Genomic DNA, 23,028 nt, shown 5'->3' with positions numbered 1-23,028 from the left:
CTAACCGGGGACCCCCTGGTGCTCCCCAGACCCCACTATGAGAACCACTGGTATAGGAGCGTAGTCCTCCATCCTCACAGGCAGTGGTGGAAAGTAACTAAGTACATTTACTTAAGTACTGTACTTAAGTACAATTTTGAGGTATTTGTACTTTACTTGAGTATTTCCAATTTCCAATACTTTTACTTCTACTCCACTACATCTCAGAGGCAAATATTGTACTTTTACTCCACTACATTTACTTGAAAACTTTAGTTACTAGTTACTTTTCAGATGTAAATTATGATATAATGAAACATTCATTAACCACTTTAAACCTATTTTATACCTAGGCTATTTGAAAATAGCCGATCTACAAGCTCACAACGCGTCGCGATGCGACGCGTTGTGAGCTTGTAGATCTGCTATTTTCAAATATTTAGTACTTTTACTTTTGGTACTCGAAGTACATTTTGATGCCAATACTTTTGTACTTTTACTCAAGTAAATTTTGAATTCTAGACTTTTACTTGTAACAGAGTATTTTTATTTTGCAGTATTGGTACTTATAAGAATTTGAAGAACTCAAAGAATTTGAGTACTTTTTCCACCACTGCTCACAGGTATATAATCCTCTCCTCCTCCCCGTGTCTCTCTCTGCAGGTATCCTCCACATGGGGAACGGCGAGAACGCCTTCATCTCCCAGCAGCCTCCCGTCATCGGCAGCGTGATGGGCAACGGCCGCCGCCGCAGCATCTCGTGCCCCAGCTGCAACGGCCTGGCCGACGGGAACAAGCTGCTGGCGCCGGTGGCGCTGGCGTGCGGCTCCGACGGCAGCCTGTACGTGGGCGACTTCAACTACGTGAGGAGGATCTTCCTCAACGGGAACGTCACCAGCGTCCTGGAGCTCCGGTAAGACAGCCGCCGCCGCCCGCCCGCCCGCCGAGCAAGGCGCGAGTGAGCTCATACGGAGTGGGGTTGTCGCGATCACGAAATCTTAGCTGGAGACAGTGGTGGAAAAAGTACTCAAATTCTTTACTTAAGTAAAAGTACCAATACTGCAATATAAAAATACTCTGTTACAAGTAATAGTCCAGAATTCAATATTTACTTGAGTAAAAGTACAAAAGTATTGGCATCAAAATGTACTTAAAGTATGAAAAGTAAAAGTACTAAATATTTGAAAATAGCAGATCTACAAGCTCACAACGCGTCGCGTTGCGACGCGTTGTGAGCTTGTAGATCGGCTATTTTCAAATTGCCTCTGTATAAAATAGGGCTGAATTGGTAAATGTATGTTTCATAATGTAATAATTTATATCTGAAAAGTAACTAGTAACTAAAGTTTTAAAATAAATGTAGTGGAGTAAAAGTACAATATTTGCCTCCGAGATGTAGTGGAGTAGAAGTAAAAGTATTGGAAATTGGAAATACTCAAGTAAAGTACAAATACCTCAAAATTGTACTTAAGTACAGTACTTAAGTAAATACACTTAGTTACTTTCCACCACTGGCTGGAGATTCATTGTTGTGCAAATAATTTTGCGAATTGATTGATTGATTGAATACTTAATTAGCAGGTTTTGTTAACAGTACAGGTTAAAAGCCATAGGAAATAGCTTGTTTCCATTGTGGTCCATTGATTAACGGTTTAATTGTGTTGAACGTTGGAACATAAAAGTCAAAATTACATTTCTGTTTGATATGAATAACAGATGACTGGTACCAATATTTTTTTTTAAAATATACATAATGGCCAAAACAGGCTGTTAATTTAATAAATGTATACTTTCTAAAAATCAAAAAAATTGCAGAAATTACCTCTAATAAGCTCACTGCACGTCGCAATGCAACGCGCCGTGAGCTTGAAGATAGATCGCTATTTCTACTATTTTCCAACAGATGGAATTCACACAGATGAAACTCTTATGGAGATTAAGTAATTGTGATTATCTCAAATAATTGTGATTATCTCAAATGATGTGAACAGGTGATTATGTCATAATTGTGACAGGCCTCCAGATTTGGTTTTACGAGCGCTCGCGGGTCGTAAACCAACGGAGGCCCGTTGAGATAGACAAGACAAGGGAAAGGCCCCCGTAGAGCCAGGATTGATGGCCTCACCTCTCTCACACCCACCTGCATCAGCTGGAGCCTGGCCTTGATAGGGGGGGCTCCTGAGAATTTAATGGGGTCTCTGAACAGCAACTAACCACTCTGGAAAAAGATTCATTTCTTTGTTAGTGTCATTTTGAAGGAGTGGAGTCAGTGGGATTCTTTGTCATGACTTTTAATTACTGATCACTCTCCTCTTCATACTCCATCTCACCCCACTAGCAGTCCTCTCTCTTTTATATCCCCACTTGGCAACTGTTTTTTTTTTCTTCAGTAGATGCTAGTTCAGTGGTTCTCAAACGTTTTCATGGCAAGGACTCCCAAGTTGATATGTATTTGGCCACGGACCCCCCCAAATAGCAGATGTACAAGCTCGCAGGGTGGCAGAAAGTGACGCGCTGTGGCGCTTGTAGATCTGCCATCTTTGAATAGCCAACGTATAAATGGATGAAATGATTGTGATGCTGTATTAACACATTTTGCTGGGGAACCCCCCCCCCCCCCCCCTGGGGGTCCCCGGAGCCCACTTTGAGAACCACTGTTCTAGTTTACCATGCAAGATGTAGCTTTGTCACTTATTCTCGTTTTTTGGCACATAGATTTTTTTTTTTTTTTTTTTACCACAAATCGTTAGAATGTTGTTTAACCACTTAAACCCTTTATATCCTTTATACCTTTGAGTGACTGGAGTTCTAAACTAGACCCCCCTTTTTTTCCCCCTCTACACCAGATCTCGAGAAAATAGCCCGATCCACATGCTATTTTCCTGGAACATCCCCCCCCCCCCCCAAGAATAGGGGCGCTAGTGTTCATGTGGTTAGACAGATGCTAGGTTTTGATGTACAGTAACATAGTTTCTTTGAGGCACTATACTAACCCTTCCTTCCTTTCTCTCCCATTTCATGCCATCTGGTTTACTCTGACAGAAATAAAGACTTCAGGCATAGGTAAGCCTCGTTAAGTGTGAGTTGCAATGAATAAAAGGTGCATTTGGCTTTATCAAAGTCCCCTTGTCTACCCTTGTGGTGAAAATGCGTCTCAGACCAGGACATGGCTGCACCTGGATGTCGTCTTGTCGTCTGTTTATTCTGTGTTGTCGTCTTTACGTTCCATGTCTGCTGCTTCATTTGCTGAAAGAGTTGCCTATAATGTACGCACACTGGTTCTCAGCCACAATTCCTTTTCTCATCTGGAATTTCTTGTAAATTCCTGTAGAAGATGGAGTGATCTGAACCAGTGTGCAGGCGTTATTCTTTTCCACTGTTGATCTGCCGTTTGTCCAGCAGCTGGACTTTTATTGGGATGTGCATGCATGCACCGTCTCATCTCTGCTGGTTCTTCTAAGTTGAGTGACTGAGTTATACACTTAATTGTGTACTGCCTCGCGCACAGAAAATAACTGATCTACAAGCCCTGATGCATTGTGAGCTTGTAGATCTGCTGTTTTTGGTGCGTGACACGGCACAAGCAAGTGTAAATCAGGCGTTACATACATTTCCCAAGCTTCCATTGTTTCTTGATTCATTGCACTACTTTTTTTGTCATTAGTACTTTTTTGGATTTTTGACACTTTTTTGACAGACCAATGAATACACAGGACAAAATATAAATTACATACAACCCGGAGCAAGACCCTGTGAACCAAAACCTGAGACAACGGTACAAAAATATAAATTCATTTAAAGAAAAAATATATTCATGAGCTGACATACTACAGTCACTGTGTAACAGGACACTGACTATTTTATTATTTCATACACAAAATCATCGGCACGCATTTGAGAAGCTGATAATTATCTCTGCAACTTGTATATCTCAAACCTGTTTTGGTTACGTACATTATATACATTAACTATTGATATAAATGTCATAACAGTTGTCTTAAAATAATCTAGACTTGTCCTCTGGGATAATGCAGGCTGTCCTCAGGCAAGCGGCGCCAAATTAGTTTGTGCAGTATAAGAAACTTCCTCCTCTTATCTGCCCCTCACAATGACACGCGGTGTAATTGCTGTTTGCGTGTGTGAAACCCAGAGGTAAGCGCAAACACATTATTCTGAAAACAGCAGCCGTTTTCCAGCAGACGAAGGATTGACTTTGTCTTATCGTCGCTGTTGGGCGAGAAACCTTGTATCGTCATATTTAAACATATTTTTTTTGTAAATGAATGCCCTACTTCATCGTACACAAGTGCCGTGCGAAAGTGGCACAAATAGCTGATCTACAAGCTCACTGTAGATCGGCTATTGTTGAAAAATTTTCACTAAGTACAAGAAAAAATGCAGTGCAAATAGGACTTGGTTTAGAATAGCCTAAATTGTCTGTATGGTGTTATGGACACCTCATAGAAATTACACTATTTAAAGTATAATTACTGCTATAGTAGGCTTCTACAGTACTAGTAGGTAAACAACAACCAATAGTTGCTCGGCCCTGCCATCTACTGTCCACTTACTGTATTGCACGGTGGGAAAAAAAATAATGCTAAACTCCTCCCTCCAAGGCAAAACCACCCCCCCAGAGGGGTGTGGCTTTGATGGGTACCTGAGAGGTACTGATCTAGTGGGTACCCAATGTGATGATCTCAACTGGCTACCACTGTAATAACTTCATTTGATCCACTTGAGCACAGGTTATTTTTTCCATTTCCTGAAAAGTAACAGTGTTGGACTTACAAGGTTTCCGGCGTTAAAAAAGTACACTGCTAAAAAAAGAAGGAAAAAAAACGTCATGTCAGGTTTTCAATGTGGGGATGCGTGTGACAAACACTATCCATCAATCAAACTTTATTTATACAGCAGAAGTCATAAGTCAGTATGCACCTCAGTGCTGAATATAAAAACGTATAAACAAAATACAAAACTAATAAACAGGAAATAACAGTCGAAGTGCAAGTCACTACTTCAGTTTTAATTAGTTTAGCTTAGTTTAGTTTAGTTTATCGCACATTAGAAAAATGACATTTGATAAAAAAAACGCTGCGTTAATGCTGCGTTCACACGGGCAGATACAAAGATACACAGCATATTTGTCACTCTCTCGCTTTGTATCTGTGTTGCTCAACACGGTCGTTGACGTCATCAAGCGTGCGTCTCGTCACGCTACAGTTGTAGTTTTGTATCTTTGTATAAGCTGAACCCAGCTCAACTTCAATTTGTACCTTTGTATCTTTTGTAGCAGCTACAAACCTTGGATGTTTCTTTGTATCTTCATGTTGCTGGCTTCCATTGAACATGAATGGTAGTCACATCGAGAATGAATAGACGGATGGTGTGACACCGGCCTCTATTTCAACCAATGACACAAAATCAAACAAACACATTCACTGCAGCTCTTTCTCTTTCACCGTCATTCTCTCTCTTACTCACTCGCTCCCTCCATCTAGGCATACACTGCTCTACACGCGCGTGCGCACGCACACACGCACACACGCACACACACACACACACACACACACACACACACACACACACACACACACACACACACACACACACACACACACACACACACACACGTACACGTTTATATTACTAGTGAGGACATCAACGTTTTATTATGACGATTATATGAGTGCCATTTTCAACCGTAAACCCTAAAGCTGGAAATAGCGGATTGACAAGCTCACAACGTGCCACGCTGCGACGCAAACCCCAACCTGAATCTGTAAGGCTAACTCCAAAAGTCTTTAGCAAGGAATAAAACAACTTTCTCTTGGGAGGACTATAGGAAAATACTGTCTACTTCTCAAATTCTACTACAGTAGGCTATATCTGTGAGTGCATGCGGCTCTCACAAGTATAGTAATACAAGTTCACACACACACACACACACACACACACACACACACACACACACACACACACACACACTGTGCCCTGCCTTCCAACGCAGGACCAATGCCCTCTAGCCTCTCTCTCAGCACTCGACAGGCATTTGCATATTAAAAAGGAGATTTCTCCTATGAGAACACAGTGTGTGTCTGTGTATGAAAGCGTGCGGCCGCCTCTCATTGGTATGTGAGCCGGTTGATAGGGAGGCAGGGGGGGGGGGCGGGCTGATGATCTCACTGCAATGTGCTCTGGCCCCCCCGCTAAGGATGTCCCCCCATCTCTTCCAACCCTGAACCCCCCCCCCCCCCACACCCCTCTCCATCGGTGTGCCAGCATGCAGCGAAATCCAATTATCTTCCACAAACTAGATGTTGTCAGTGAATATAGATGGGAGTCTACGGAGTCCGCGGCTCAAGGTCAGAGAATTACGCCTGGTAGTTCCACAGGCTTGCGGGGGAACGGAGATCCGCATTGTTCTAGGCGTATACGTACGTACAGGGGGCCAGGTTTGGATCCGTGAACTGAGGCTTTGCTCCCGTGATCTACGTATACGGCGGTATGGAAGTCAGCTTTTTTTTTTTATATGAATCTGCGACACGCTGCTGGTTCTGGCCCGGAACGTGCCAGTCAGATTGGTCGGGCTGTGACACCATCGCCTCAGGTTCAACCGACCACTCGGTTGAACCGATTCACTGAAGGTCAATTGTCATTCAAAAATGATACACCGGAGTTGACAGTGGTGCCACCGCCGCGCTGGTCCTGCACTCCCGTAGTCTTATGAAAATATGAGCTTTAGCATTGCCCCCCCCCCCCCCCTCCACCCCCACACACACACACACACACACACACACACACACACACACACACACACACACACACACACACAGCAACAGAAGAAGCCCCAAGGTTATATCTGCGATTCTGTCTTAATCCGCTTTGAATGATGTCCTGCTGACAGGCTGCACTGTAATGATCATCAGGTCTGGCAGCACTGTGCTGTGGTGTGACCCGGTCATCCTGTGAGGTGACACTAACTACCACACTGCACACGGCTAAACTGTCCACTGGGACTGGGAGGTCCCTGGTGCTGCTGGTGGTTCTTAAAGGGCTGCAACTATCAATTCTCTTCTTTTTTTTAACGATTATTCTATCGATTACTTATTAAGTTTATCAAATAATCGAGAATTGTGTTTTTTAATATTTCCTTTTTTACATTACATATCAACGATCGATTAACTACTTGAGAATGAAAAGAAAATGAAAATATAGCAGTTCTGTAAGCTCACAACACGTCATGATGCGACGCATTGAGAGCTTGTAGATGGGCTATTTTCACTGTTTTTTTTATTTGTATATCTTCAGAGAGAGAGAGAGAGAGAGAGCGAGAGAGAGAGAGCGCGCTTCTAGTAGACCATTGGTTCTCAAAGTGGGGTCCCGGGGACCCCCAGGGGTGTAACTCTGAGAGTAGAGATGCGCGGATGGCCTCTCATGGTCATCCGAATCCGCGGTACAAATTACAGCTTTTACAGCGCTGCTCCTACACTACCACCGTCAGCAACAAGTGGACATGGAGTAAATGTACTTAGTTACTTTCCGCTTAGTTAGTTACTTTCACGTGCATATAAATGAGCCATGCGGTCTTATAAGAATGAAAACAAAGGCCTCGCTGTTGGCCATGAATCACATGACGGTCGTCTGTTACGACGGTCATGGATGAACTTCACCCTGGTGTTGTACATCTACATAAACGTTCATATTTCTAATATAAAGTGCTGACCCCATGGCCACGGATGTTACAATTATGTATGGGCCCGCATAAGTACACCTATATCTTCTTCCTATTGTTCAATAAAAATCATTTTAATCGGATTGGTGGCTATTGTCTTCGAATTGTCTCCATTGGCTTCATTTACGCGACCCTATCGGTTGGGAGGAGTATTGCACTCTGATACATTATAACTCTATGAGAAAATGGCCACCGATCGGATTAAAATGCTTTTTATTGAACAATACGGAAGATACAGGTACTTATACCCACTCGAAGTGAATTGTAACATCCATGGCCATGAGTTAAGCACTTTATATTTGAAATCTGAACGTTTATGTAGATGTACGGGTTGTAAATAGGCACCGACTTTAATATTTAATTTCGATTTAGAGTAGCCAAAGTAGTGAAAATAGCCTTTCTTTGAGCGCACTGCTTTTGTGATCGCATCGCACAGAGGCTGCTGTACACACTCTACAGACACAAGCACGCAGAGATTTAGCTATTTTATGGATAGATATATTAGATGTCATTAAATTATTTACTGCAATATTTCACCCGCGGTTTATCCGATATTAATTAATAATTATATTTGATTGACCCAAATCCAACCTAAACTGCGGTTAACACTGCGGTTAACACACACACACACACACACACACACACACACACACACAGTGTATTTGATTGCATACTTTATTAACAGTTGTCGAAGAACGAGAGAGAAAGAGAGAGAGAGAGAGAAAGAGAGAAAGAGAGAAGAGAGAGAGAGAGAGAGAGAGAGAGAGAGAGAGAGAGAGAGAGAGAGAGAGAGAGAGAGAGAGAGAGAGAGAGAGAGAGAGAGAGAGAGAGACCATTGGTTCTCAAAGTGGGGTCCGGGGACCCCCAGGGGTGTAACTCTGAGAGTGTACAACATTTGTACACTCTCAGAGTTACATTAACATTGATTTAACGATATAATTCAAAAATAGCAATTACACTTCTTCACAGCATGGGATTCGAACGCGGGCCCTACAATCAGTAATCGTCAGCTTCCACCACTACACTGTCTGCGCATTTTCAAAATAGTAGAAACAAGTAAGATAAATACTACACAGCAAATGATGCAAGAAAAAAAAAAAAAAAGCCAATCTACAAGTAGGTCTACACGACGTGTATAGTAGTATATAATAGTATATTATATTAATTATAATTATAATTATAATCACACACACACGCCAGGCAATGTGAGCTTGTAGATCTGCTATTTTTTTATGACTCCCAGGTCAGGACTCAGATCTCATCTGTCTGTCTGTCTGTCTGTCTGTCTGTCTGTCTGTCTGTCTGTCTGTCTGTCTGTCTGTCTGTCTGTCTGTCTGTCTGTCTGTCTGTCTGTTTGAAACAAAAAAAAAGTGACTCCAAAGCGCCACCTCGTGGTAGTATTTGGAACTACATTTACTGCACGAGTGAGTGAGGCAAATGAGGAGTGTGATGTCAACATGACAAACGACAAAGTCAATAGGCACCGACTGTATATGACATGACCAAAATAGGGATGGAATATTATGTTATTAAATGATCCATTATCGATTATTTTGTATATCGTCTCTTGGAAACCTACCTCATATGTCCAAAACTGTTACTTTTCAGGATTCAAATTCAAAAATAGCAAAAGTAGCAGATCTACACGCTCAAAACGAGTTTTAAGCTCTTATATCTGCTACTTTTGATACTTTTGTGTGGCGCCATAGTATGATCAAGTGGGGCGTTCATTTACGAAAAGACTATAAGAATATGGAGATAAGAGGTCTCTGCCCGACAGCAACGCTATAATAGATTATAACGATTAGTTCGATTAAGTGTTGCACCCCTGGGCAGGTCCACCACACAGTGGGGGGGGGGGGGGGTGGCCCTTTAAGGACCTCCGCAATCTGGGTTGCAGACACATTACAGCAGTGCACACATCCCCATTAGGTACAGACTAGAGTCAGTTATGTAACACGCCTTTAAAGGATTTGGAGTGCGGGGGACTTTTCTTCAGCTCTCTGAGACTTCATTATAACCTACACTGCATAATTTATGGCAGTAGTCCACATCATGTTCATTGATTTGAATTTGATCAAAAAAGTAAGTAAGTGCAGGCCGATGCATTTCAGAAAATGGAAGCTAGCTAATATGTTTCATAAGGTATAAGGGATGAGATTAGATGAGATGGGAGATGGAAAGAAAGCTTGAATGATCCCCGGAGAGAAATCTTTGGCGTACAGGGTTCTCCATGTCTCGCTGCTGGTTTTGTCCAGGTATTGTGTTTCCTGCTACGATGTGATTGGCTACTCTTTTTTCCCTGTCTCTTAAAGCTTGCCAGCCCCTCTTTTGTGGCATTGAGGGATTACTGTGTCGACATTGTCTGAAACATAAAAGAGGTCTTTTCCTGTGGTGGGCTCTCTGTCCGATGGATGCATGATGATATGTTGCAACTAAAGTACTGTGCCTTCTTCCGTAAGAAAAGCTCCCAAAGTGTGTCCAAAATGTCACTCAGCAATATCATATTATATATCATCAGCAAACATGCACTAAACATAGCCGAAACCAAAAATATATCGAAACCGACATTTAAAACCAATAACTGACTTAATCTTGCTCGTGTAAGTTAATTGAATAATACATTTTATTTATTTATTATATTGTATATCTCACACAAAAAAAAAATATGTATCGACTATATCAACCACTTAACCCTGTATTATGCTTCGTTGGTCATTGTATTATACAAACGTTATGAGCTTGTAGATCTGTTATTCTACTATTTCTTTTTTTTAATAATCCTTAATTAATCGTAATCGAGGCAAAAGTTTGAAATAATCGTGATAATGATTTGAAGTCATATCGCTCAGCCCTATGGTCTGGGAAATAAGTTACACATACAAAGCCGCACCATTGAATTCTCCCGCCATCTGTTTTCTCAAATGCAGAGAGAATCAGCTTGCCTGGTCTCTCCAGAAAAAAACATGGATTTCCAAATGACCTACCCTCATATCCAGAACCAATCTGCATCCGCCATTATGTCATGTTTAATCTCATTCTACTTTTAATTTTCCGTGTCCTTTGGTTCACAGTGTCATCGTGTCCAAACCAACTCTCCAATTGGTTTTTGGATCTATTTCAATTCAATTAGGTTATTTTTTTTTCCTATTGAAAGTGGTGTGCTGCCCCCCCCCTTCCAGCTTTTTATTGATCTGTGTATATTTTATTCTCCCCTCCATCACCTCCTCCCCCCTCCAGCTCCAGCCCTACTCATAAATACTACCTGGCCACCAGTCCGGTGACCGGGGCGGTCTACCTGTCGGACACCAGCAGCAGGAAAGTGTTCAAGGTTAGAAACCTGAACGTTGTCAAAGACGTGGCCAAGAACGTGGAGCTGGTGGCGGGGACCGGTGACCAGTGTCTGCCCTACGATGACACTCGCTGTGGGGACGGGGGCAAGGCCACCGAGGCCACCCTCACTAACCCCAGAGGTACGGTATAGTACACTGTTACACCAAGGGTTCCCAAACTGTTCAGGCCATTTTTAACCCCCCCACGCCCACCCTGACAAGCATTTGGAATTGTAGGCATTACATTTAGTTTTGCTCGGTTCCACACATAAATATTGTGAAAATAGCCGAACTACAAGCTTACAAGATCGGCTATTTTCACAATGTTTTCCTCTTTCTTACGTAGTATTTGACAATTTGGCCAATTTGGTAATAAAAAGGTCTTAAAAGTCCTTAAATTGTAACTTTAGAAATGTGCAGATACCCTGCATGTACTTATTACTGTATGTTGGTTTGTTTACTGTGAGAAAACAGATTTAGGTTAACCATCTGGGGACCACCCAAAATATTTTGGGGACTCCCCTGGGGATCCTGACCCCCAGTTTGGGAACCACTACACTACACACACTGTTATCAATCAGTCTGTCAGTTATTTGTGTTGTCTTTGAGCTAGCCCTATAGTTGATTGATTGATTGATTGATTGATTGATTGATTGATTGATTGATTGATTGATTGATTGATTGATTAAATACTTTATTATTCAGAAATGTAAACAGCAGGTGGTACTGTAAGGAGTAAGACATTAAGGCTAAAAGGATAACGCAAAAAAAAGTCCTGGGGACTTGTTTCCATTGTGGTCCTATGCATTCAATTCATCAACATAGCATAAAAGATTTACACAATAATACATGTCATCAACAAAACAAACACTATATTTACAAAAGAGATGGGTAAAATGACATTTACCTCCCCCAGTGGTCTCCTGATAGATGTTTTTTTCAGGCCAATTTTTAAAGAATGAGGTATGAAGGTATTGAGGGCGCTGTCCCTTTGACTATCTTAAATAATTGAGTGTTGTCTTTAGATAGTGAAACTAAATCTATTAAAGATACTTAAATCCATAAATCCTTGAGGAAGCTACTGTATGTATCCTAATAATTCTTTCAATCCATGCATGCTGGCATAGGTGAAATTCTGAAATATCTGTTTATGGGAGGAATATTGGGGCCTATTATGCAAATGAATTGAAATGTTTCCCCCTGTTTTCCACGTGTCTTTCTAAGATAAGATAAGATAAGAAATAAGATGAGCCTTTGTTGATCCCTGTGGGGAAATTGCATGCAGCGTTTCTGATAGACTGCATTGCTGGATAGCTAAAGGAATGACATGCCAGGGACTGGATCAATACTCTTACAGTTTCCACATATTGGATTCTATTTTCTGTGTGTGTTTTGTATTTTCCACAATGAGCTAGCGAGCTGGCTGTCGGTGATTTTCAAGCAATGGATTTTGTTTTATTTTTATTTATAAAAGTGCTGTATATTCATTCCTCCATGTTCCCTGAGCATTAGCTCTTCCATAGCTGCAAGGTGCATCAGTCATCAGAACACATCCTCACGTTTTGACCTCGCGTCGGGAGGGATGATTCATGTACCAAAATAACATTTATATCCAACTGGAAGGTTTGCGGAAGGTTTACAGCAGCGTTCATTAAGAGAATGTCGCTCAGCCTGCTGTGCAAGCAGCCCTAGGACAGATATGAACGAGACAGACGCGAGAGAGCGAGGAAAGTACCCAACTGCCTACACAAACTCAAAACTAACCTAAAAGAATGGATGACCTAAAACATACAATATGGCTTAGTATAATACCTTTGAACACCTTGGTAGTAGCTTCCTCTGCCCCTCCGCCCCCACCCCTCCTTCTGTCAATACACATTTAGCTGCTATTGAGCTTTTACTGATATTGTATGTCTTACTGATGAATTGAGTACAATGTACCACATTTTTTTTGTGTTATCCTTTTAGCATAACCTTTGACTGTACTACATGTACTGTTAATAATCGTGTTAATAAAGTATTCAATCAATCAAAAAACGAACATGAGAGGGAGAAAAGTACCCAACAACATCAGAACAGTGATTCCATACATAGTTTCAGTTTATTTTTATTTATAGTGCAACATCACCCCAAGGGGTCTCTGTGCACTTCACAACAGGTCATACAAAAAAACAAGACATAGTAGCCAAAAAACACAGTAAAATGCATGGTCAAACAAATTACCATGCGGCAGTGCACTGAAAAAGTACAGAACGACAAAAAAAAAGAAAAGAAAAGAGAATACATACTGTAGACGGAGCGGAGCAGATACTCTCCCCCTTTGCAGTGGCTCCCAGGCTCATAGTGTTGATGAGTGAAACACAGATTTCTGCAGCCAACACATTCTCATTCCCTTACACCATTGGTTCTCAAAGTGGGGTCCGGGGACCCCCAGGGGTACTTGAGGGGGTTCCAGGGGGTACCCAGTAAAATGTGTAAATATAGCATTAGAATAATTATGACCTTTTATACTTTGGCTATTCAAAAATAGCAGATATACAAGCTCATAGCGCGGCACCGAGTGCCGCGCTATGAGCTTGTAGATCAGCTATTTTTGAAAAATCTAGAAAATTTGTGCAAATCTTTGAATATATATCTTTTAAAGAGAACTTTTAAATTTGTAACTCAAATCTTTGCTTCTGGGGGGTCCCTGGAACAACATATTTTTAGATGGGGGTCCGCGGCCAAATACATATCATTTTGGGGGTCCTTGACATGAAAAAGTTTGAGAACCACTGCCTTACACATACTGTAACTGTAGTACGTTACAATGAACGTCAATGAGACTGCACTGGGTCAGCTCGACGGAGGTGCTACATAAAAGGTACCAGGGACTGTACCAGGTAATACTTTTGCCCAACGGAAAAAAACTAAAAAGCAGAGTGAAGTGGAGTTGAGCCACAGTAGTAACATGCAGTGGAAAAGTGCCAAAAGACAAGATCTGTTCCCTCTTGAAGATGACTCACCTCCCCGGCTGGATGGGAGGTAGGAGCTAGCTGGCTTCACCCTCCACCCATTGACGCAAGATGAATGATCGACTTAAAGGGATAGTTCACCCAAATAATTACCGGCGGAAAGATGCTAATGTCTCCGGTAGGAGACTCAAAGTTGACACTTTGAGTCTCCTACCGGAGCCGACGCCGGCCATCATATTATTGGCTTAGGAATGCGACAAAAACTAAAACATCTCCATGAATTCAAGTCTCCATGGGGTGTGTAATTGATAGAAAATAAGTCATTTTGGGGGGTGAACTATCCCTTTAATACGTCACAGCTAACTAACGGACTAACGCAGATATCAAGCAACATTTTTGTGTCTTTGGCGTCTAATTGTCAAAGCCATACGATTTCTATAGAAGTGTACTGTGATCTAAACAAGACGTTAGAAGACATTCATGGCGTCGGCCAGGGGCGACTGGTGACACTCACCCAGTGGCGGCCTGTATGGGACGACTTGGAGTGAGAATGTGTTGCTGGAGCTGTGGGAATTCACCATGTGTAACAAGTCCTTGTGTTTGCATTCACATCATTATGCCTAGTTTATACTTGGTTGCAGTGGTGGAAAGTAACTAAGTACATTTACTTAAGTACTGTACTTAAGTACAATTTTGAGGTATTTTTACTTTACTTGAGTATTTCCTATTTCCAATACTTTTACTTCTACTCCACTACATCCAAGAGGCACATATTGTACTTTTACTCCACTACAATTATTTGAAAACTTTAGTTACTACTTTTCAGATATAAATGATGATATTATAAAACATACATTAACCACTTTAGCCCTATTTTATACATAGGCTATTTGAAAATAGCCGATCTACAAGCTCACAACGCGTCGCATCGCGACGCATCGCGACGCGTTGTGAGCTTGTAGATCTGCTATTTTCAAACATTTTAGTATTTTTACTTTTGGTGCTTTAAGTACATTTTGATACCAATATTTTTGTACTTTTACTCAAGTAAATTTAGAATTCCGGAATTTTAATTGTAACAGAGTAGGCTACTTCTACATTGCAGTATTGATACTTTTACTTAAGTGAAACATTTTAGTACTTTTTCCACCACTGCTTGGTTGATGTTGCTCTCTGAAAATAGCCGATCCACAATCTTATGACGCGCCGCGGATGCGAGTTGAGCTTGTAGATCGGCTATTTTTGGTGAGCGACACCGGCGGTGCAACTGATTAGATTAGACATCATCAGGCTTTAGATTCTTGCACAAGTATGAGCAAGGAAGAGACGTAGCTTTCGTGACTTTGTCCCGAACACCTCATTTCAGGTCGTTATGGAATCGATACCTGGCCTTTCGTGTGACGACTCTATTGTTCTTCGCCATCGATCCGCACGAAATCAATTCGGACATTAGTTTTGATCTCAGTCATTAGCTTTTAATTGCCATTTAGCCGCCTCACATCGCGTCACAGATGGATTTAAAATAAATTAAACCGATAGATAATTTCCCTCTCTCTCTCTCTCCCTGTGCGCTTTGCTGACCGTCGGTGACCTGCAGGCATCACGGTGGACAAGTACGGCGTGCTCTTCTTCGTGGACGGCACCATGATCCGTAGGATCGACCAGAATGGCATCATCTCCACTCTCCTGGGGTTTAACGACCTGACCTCTGCCCGACCTCTCAGCTGTGATGCTGTGATGGACATCTCCCAGGTATGACCCCTCCGACCCCCTGACCCCCCCGTTCACTGACACCACCCTGTATGTCCGTCCGTCCGTCCGTCCGTCTGACGTCAGAAAAAGCTCAGTCCTAAACATAGCTGTGTCGCCACACGATGCTTTGCAAGCTTGTAGATCTGCTATTTTCGCTATTTTTTGGGGGGATACAATTATTATTATTATTATAAAAAATAAAATAAAACATCCAAGTTGAAAGTGGTTAAACACCACTGGCAGTGTGTGTCGGGAGGAAAAACGACTAAATTGGGGGTAAATAAGTAGGCACAAAAAAGGAAAGAAAAGAAAGAAAAGAAAACACCAAATTTTGCCTGGACAATTATTATGTATGGCATCAGATTACAAGTTCCCACACATGATTATAAAAACAGCCAGCAGCAAAACTCACTTGAACGCAATGCAGAATAGATTTTTTTTCCTCAAAGAATGACTCAAGATTTGCTAATTATCTTCAAATTCAAGAAGCAGTGTGGCTAATGAACCTGGGCAATGAACATGAAAGTGAAAAGTGGGCAGGGGGTGAATTCACATAGCAGCACGTTTCTAGATAAATAATAACTATCTTCATCATGGTGACAATCATTCATATTATGAGACAGAGAAAACAAGGGCAAGGGAAACAGTAAAGGAGGGGGTCTTCAACGTTTTTTTCAGGCCAAGGACCCCTTAGCTGAGAGTGAGATGAAGCAGGTAGTCCCGGACCACCACTAGTACATATTGTATAAAATTGTGTTGCAGATTCAACGTTTTCATAGATAGCTTCGTAGACTTGTTTAACAGTACTATCAATGTGTAGCGTTGTGTTGGATTCATGTTAATGTGCATTTTCAGACAGTAAATCGTGTTTTTTTTTTGTGTGAATAAATAAAATTTTTTTTTACAAATGTTCGCTTTAAAAATATATATATTCACTGAATATATATATTTTTAAAGCGAACATTTGTAAAAAAAAAAAATTCCAGGGACCCCCCAAAAGCAAAGATTTGAGTTACAAATGTTCATGTACATTCAAAGATTTGCACACATGTTCACGATTTTTCTAAAATAGCAGATCTACAAGCTCATAGTATATCTGCTATTTTTGAATAGCCAAAGACATCTAAAGTGACAGAGATGCGTTCCCGGATTGAAATTAGAAATTCAATAATTAGAAAACCTGCACTTGGTCTGCTCTTTTTTGCCGCCTACACCAAACCTCTTTGCCGAAAATAGTCGATCTGCGAGGCGTTGTGAGCTTGTGGATCTGCTATATTCGGCTAATGTTCCCGCAGAAAAAAAAAGTTCCTATCAGACAAAGATTAGTTGCCCCCCCCCCTGTAGTAACTCTGAGCATCCGTAGGGGTCCCGGACCCCTTGTTGAAGACCCCTGCAGTAAAAGGATGGCAGGTTGAGATGGACATGGGTCCTAGAGTGCTGGGAGTGTGCTCCCAGGAGGATCTGTGTCCACTAGCACCAGCTGTACCGTATGACCTATAGCTGCAGGCTGATGAGGAACATGACCCTGTAACCCCACTACTACCACACACACACACACACACACACACACACACACACACACACACACACACACACACACACACACACACACACACACACACACACACACACACACACACACACACACACACAGGTTTGTAATACCACACTTGTGAGGACATCAACCTTTTAGTACGGAGGTTTTTTCTTTTCTTTTTTTAACGGCCATTTTGAACCCTATAACCCTAAAGCCGATCGACAAGCTCACAGCGCAACGTGCTGCGATGCGTTGTGAGCTTGTAGCCTATTTTCTGGTGCACGACTTCCCACTTCAACCCTAACCTGTAAACTTTATTTGCTTATCTGTGAGTTTTTTCCTAACTAAGTATTTTTTTCTCCTCTCCCCTGGCCCCCACACATACATGTAAAGCGTCTTTGAGTAAAGCGCTATATAAATGCCAGCTATTACTATTATTAATATTAAACCTAAAAATCCTAAATGCTTAATCCTAATCATAACCCCAACCTGAATCCTTTCCTAATTTTAAGCCCAACTCTAAAAAGTATTGTTTCTCCTCACAATCTCTATTTCTCAAATTCTACTATTACTGTACTTGTGGGGAGATTTGGTCCTCACAAGTGTATTAATACAAGTACACACACACACACACACACACACACACACACACACACACACACACACACACACACACACACACACACACACACACACACACACACACACACACACACACACACACACACACACGCAGTCAGCACTGACAGACAGAGACATTGTCACTAGCACACACACATGTACATGTCAGACGGCTCTACCCAACCGAACGCATGCCTTAGGCAAGGACGCTGCACTGAGGTCACATGAGCGTCTGGCCCAGTGACCCGCCTATGGAAACCACAAAACAGCCTGTGCATAACAACTCTCGCACACGGCCATTTCCTCAAGCCAGGGATTTTTTTCCTTCTGTTTGTTTTCCTAATCTACGCAGTTATCACATTTTCTGCCCACTTCCTGACAGCCACTAATTACACAACCACGCCACAGAGCTCCCCCACCATTATTAGTATCCACAACTATTGTGCTCTGCTTAGAAGTGTAATTAGCTTCATTATTACTGTTTTGCGCGCTATTTATTTACCGTGACTTGCCGGGCCGTGACTGAAGGCTCACTGGCATTCACGGGGGACGTCTGAAGGCGAGCCTGGGCTGACATCAGAAGTGTGTGTGTGTGCGCGGAGCGCCGTGTGGTTTGTTTTTCTGCCCTGTCTACGTTATACAGTCCAGCCTGCAAACAAGTCCAGAGGGGGCCTCAGCTGCCAATGGAGAACGCTTTCAGTGTGTGAAATGATGTATTCAGAGGCAGGAGGAGAGCCTCCAGCTGCCCGCTGCCGTCCCCAAGGGACCCCCCCCCCCCGCCTTCTCTTATACCCCCCCCCACCCCTCCCATCTCTCTTTCTCCCCCACAAGCCCTTTTGTGGATGCAGCTCACACCGTCCGCTGCTCTGGCAAACGGAGGAGGGAGAGAGACGCAGGCAAGCGCTGACTGCAGCCGCGCAACGATGACAAATCGCACAAGCACTGCCAGAGATGCTCAGACAGTAAAAAGCATCCATTAAAAATTCATCCGGGGCACACAGCTTCCCACTTCAAACACACCCTCCTCCTCCCAGACCCCCCCCCCCCCCCCCCCCTACTTCAAGCTCTCGGAAGCTATCGGAGCAGGTTCATCTCTTCATTGATGGCTATCATCGGTTTTCCTGTAGCTTTTTGATTTGGTTTTTGTTTTGTTTTGTTTAAATAAAAACATGCATTTTGCATTTCCCTCCCCTCTCCGACAAGGCCATTGATATCTTCGAAGTTCCTCGCAGCTTGTGTTGTCTGTTCAGGAGGGTAATTGATGAAAAAGCTAAGCTTTTTCAGTTTTGTGACTTCTAGACTCCAGTGTGTGATGTACAACTCTGTGCCAAAGGAAACAAGTATTTTTGTCTGCGCTATGCAAGAGACAGATTGTTCGACCTCGGTTCGAAATCCTTTTATGTTTATCTTTGTGTTTACATGAAGGCATTTAGGTCTCTGCCATTTTAAAAGTCTGCTGTTATGAAAATATTCCCCGACCACCCCTTGCAGAGTACAGAGTGAAAACCATGTCTTGGAATGGGATTAACTGAACCCTTACTTTTTTCTTTCTTTTTTTACATCAAGGGTGTTAGTAACTTCAGAGAGCTTTATTAAGGCTATGGTGACAATGACATTTCAGTTCAAAATCTGAGCAGCTTCAAATAGAACGTAGGATTATATTTTCCTGCAGACGGCCATCACTTTGATAAGAGAGTGCAGGGGAGAGAGAGAGAGAGCTTCTGGCAAATGGCCAATTATAACAACACACAGAAATGTCATGTAAAAATAGTATAGTTAAGTGTTTTTTTTTGTCGGTGCAAATCCATAATTCGCCCCCATTGGCCCGACGTGCCCGATCTGGCGACCATGCCAGGCGCCACTGACAGCTACCCCGCTGTTACGAAGGGGGGGGGGGGGGGGGGGTATGATCGGGTTACCGCATGTGGGACGCCAGCTTGGGAAATATCCCCCCTTATCGGAGTGGCGTGAAAACCTCCTCGCAGACGGCTCCCTCGAGCCACCCCACACACTCCGGCTCATGAAATATTTAACCACCAGTGTTGACAAGAAATGGGTTTCAAGAAATTGAAAATCCCCTTCCCCTAACCCAACCCTTCATTCCCCCTCAAGTTAATGCATTTTCTGCTCTCACTGAAAGGCGACATGTATCCACTGCCAGTCTCCATGTTTGTTGTGTGAGGCCAAAGATATATTATATAAACCTTCTCCACTGCGTGTGTGTGTGTTTGTGTGTTTGTGTGTTTGTGTGTGTGCGCGTGAGCGTGTGTGTGTGTTGTGGGGGGGGGGGGATGCGATGCTGCGCTCAATGCTCACTTCTCCTTTTGTTCAAAGACCGAGCGAATAGATGGCGTGTCAAGTAAACTGCTGAGATCCAGGGAGACTGGGAGGGCAAGATTTAAGCGATCATCTCCCTAGAATCAGTTGTCAATATTAGCTGAAGTATTGAGGCAGCGGGGGGCGGGGGCGGCTAGATTAGAAAATGAGGAATGAGCGTCGACAGGGTCGGTATAGATCAGTGCACAATGTGCTCAGCGGACGTCCTCCGGAAAGCTGCTTGCTTCCAGGAAACCTGCTGCTCTGTGCTGTATTGAGTGTTGTATTTTATGTTTGAGGACCCCTGTGTTTTTATTGGAGAAAGGGAGGCTTCTAGAATGCAGAGTTGCTTCTCCTATGAAGCGGAATTTAATGTGGCAACCTCGGCTTTTTTCCTCACATTTATCAGTGGAATCCAAAGTCCCCGGGGTCTTTAAATTTCCTTCTTTTTTTTTCCAAATCCACAAGTCAGCAGCTTAAAGTTTCTTATTTGATTTTTTGCTGATGCGTCCTTGCTGTAACTATTGTCAGTCGAAGGTGGGCTCCCTCCACGTTCGCAAATCATACATCCTAAACATAAATCATCCTCATCTAGAAATTCACAGGTGGAAAAACGTGTGTATTGGTACTCTTCTAATCTTCCACCTGTTTGTGTTTTCCCTTAAGAAAAGAAAATTGTGGTTAAATGCTGTTTTAAGTTCGTTCGAGCAATTTACAGCATTGCTAACGTTTAACCGGATGCTCATGGGATTTCTACCCAGTCAATTCTGATCATAGAGCTGGTTTGTGAACTCCATTATGAAGGATTACCGAACCGTAGTAATTGCAAGGTAATTTCATCCCTTTTCCAATTTCCCAGTCAGTATCCAAATCGATGCTAAGGCTGCTTCCCCTGTAGTGACTGTCTTTGTACTTTCCTGCAAATTAAGACCCGGTTTTAATCAGACTTTCTTGTCAGGTGCTCCAAAGCCACTATCGAAATGCAGGTTCATATTACATTGAAGAGACCAAGCCAGGTGTGCCCCCCCCCCTCCCCTCAGGTTCTTAAGTGAGAGAAAGACAGAGAGAGAGAGAGATAATCCAATAATTTCTACTTGTTAAAGGCCTGATGCATTATTTTGCAGAACAATAAGTCATAACATAATAAGCAGGGCTCTTATTTGATAAGAGTGTTCCACATTTCTTTGCTTCAAGGACTCTATACCTCTTGCAGCTTCCGTAACAAAATGAATAACCTAAAAGCAGTCTCTTGGAACGGGTGAGGGATGCAGCTGCCTGTCCTTAAGGTGTGCTCATGATCAATGGCGCCGCGCTTCTTTTCTGTTAATCTGATCATTTGACTCGGTTCTCCTCTCTCTGTCCTTTTCCCACCTATTGTTTTTTTTTTTATCACCCTTAATCTCAGGAAAATCTTAGTTTTTTTGTGTTTTCCCTCTTCACACTACACGGAACGCAACTTTCTTCCTTATCAGATCGAAATCACTTCCGAAGAAATGCTTGTGCTTCCAGGCTATAAGCTATAAGATGAGCCTATTTTTTACCGCACAGTGGACTATCTATTTTCTACGGTGTGCTCAATGACTCCTCGCCTTGAGGGATTGTTACCCTCTGATAAAGTGAAAAAATGTGTAGATCAATATGAGCACAGTACTTTTCTTCACCTAGAGCCAGTGGTGGAAAAAGTACTCAAATTCTTTACTTAAGTAAAAGTAACAATACTGCAATATAAAAATACTCTGTTACAAGTAAAAGTCCAGAATTAAAAATGTACTTGAGTAAAAGTACAAAAGTATTGGCATCAAAATGTACTTTTAGTACCAAAAGTAAAAGTACTAAATATTTGAAAATAGCAGATCTACAAGCTCACAACGCGTCGCGATGCGACGCGTTGTGAGCTTATAGATCGGCTATTTTCAAATAGCCTAGGTATAAAATAGGTTTAAAGTGGTTAATGTATGTTTCATTATATCATAATTTGTATCTGAAAAGTAACTAGTAACTAAAGATTTCAAGTAAATGTAGTGTAGTAAAAGTACAACATTTGCCTCTGAGATGTAGTGGAGTAGAAGTAAAAGTATTGGAAATTGGAAATACTCAAGTAAAGTACAAATACTTCAAAATTGTACTTAAGTACAGTACTTAAGTAAATGTACTTAGTTACTTTCCACCACTGCCTAGAGCTCATATCCGCGGCGTATCTTCCCTCTTTTTCCTCGCAGGTGCGTCTGGAGTGGCCGACGGGCCTGGCGGTCAGCCCGCTGGACAACTCCCTGTACGTCCTGGACAACAACGTGGTGCTGCAGATCTCCGAGAACCACCGGGTCCGCATCGTGGCCGGGCGGCCCATGCACTGCCAGGTGCCGGGCATCGACCACTTCCTCGTGAGCCCGGTGGCCGTCCACGCCACGCTGGAGTCGGCCGTCGCGCTCGCCGTGTCCCACACCGGCGTCCTGTACATCGCCGAGTCGGACGAGAAGAAGATCAACCGCGTGCGGCAGGTCAGAATCAGAATCAGAATCAGTTTTATTGTCACATCACAGGTTTACAAGGTAAAAAAGTGGGTGAAATTCTTTTTTGTACATCGTTCCCATCGCAACGTTAGTTTCCATAGAAAGAAGAGGGGGGGGGGGGAGAAGAAGAGGGGGTGGGGGGTAAGTGGGAAGGAGATCAAAACAAGAGAGCAACAGAAGGCCAGACAAGTTATCTACATATTTACAAATTACCTGAGATAATAAAAACAAAAAAAAACTAAACTAAGGTGCCTGAGCATAGCAGCAATGTATTGTATACTGTGCATGTTAT

At 42.5% G+C, this 23,028-nt stretch overlaps 1 protein-coding gene across 1 annotated transcript in view; it reads left to right on the top strand.

Annotated features, from left to right (window-relative positions):
• Window positions 1-23,028, top strand: part of tenm4 (teneurin transmembrane protein 4) — a 319,789-nt gene that overhangs the window by 225,641 nt on the left and 71,120 nt on the right. Inside the window, exons 21-25 of the mRNA XM_080429457.1 lie at window positions 643-892; window positions 3,022-3,042; window positions 10,955-11,187; window positions 15,598-15,752; window positions 22,446-22,724. Of these exons, the coding sequence (XP_080285583.1) occupies window positions 643-892; window positions 3,022-3,042; window positions 10,955-11,187; window positions 15,598-15,752; window positions 22,446-22,724 (938 nt within the window). The remainder of the gene's footprint in view (window positions 1-642; window positions 893-3,021; window positions 3,043-10,954; window positions 11,188-15,597; window positions 15,753-22,445; window positions 22,725-23,028) is intronic.

This window comes from Gymnoscopelus braueri (assembly GCF_963280865.1).
Source record: "Gymnoscopelus braueri genome assembly, chromosome: 5".
Classification (NCBI taxonomy): Eukaryota; Metazoa; Chordata; class Actinopteri; order Myctophiformes; family Myctophidae; genus Gymnoscopelus; species Gymnoscopelus braueri.
The sequence above is the reverse complement of the archived record's forward strand: the minus strand, read 5'-3'. Positions and strand labels throughout refer to the sequence as shown.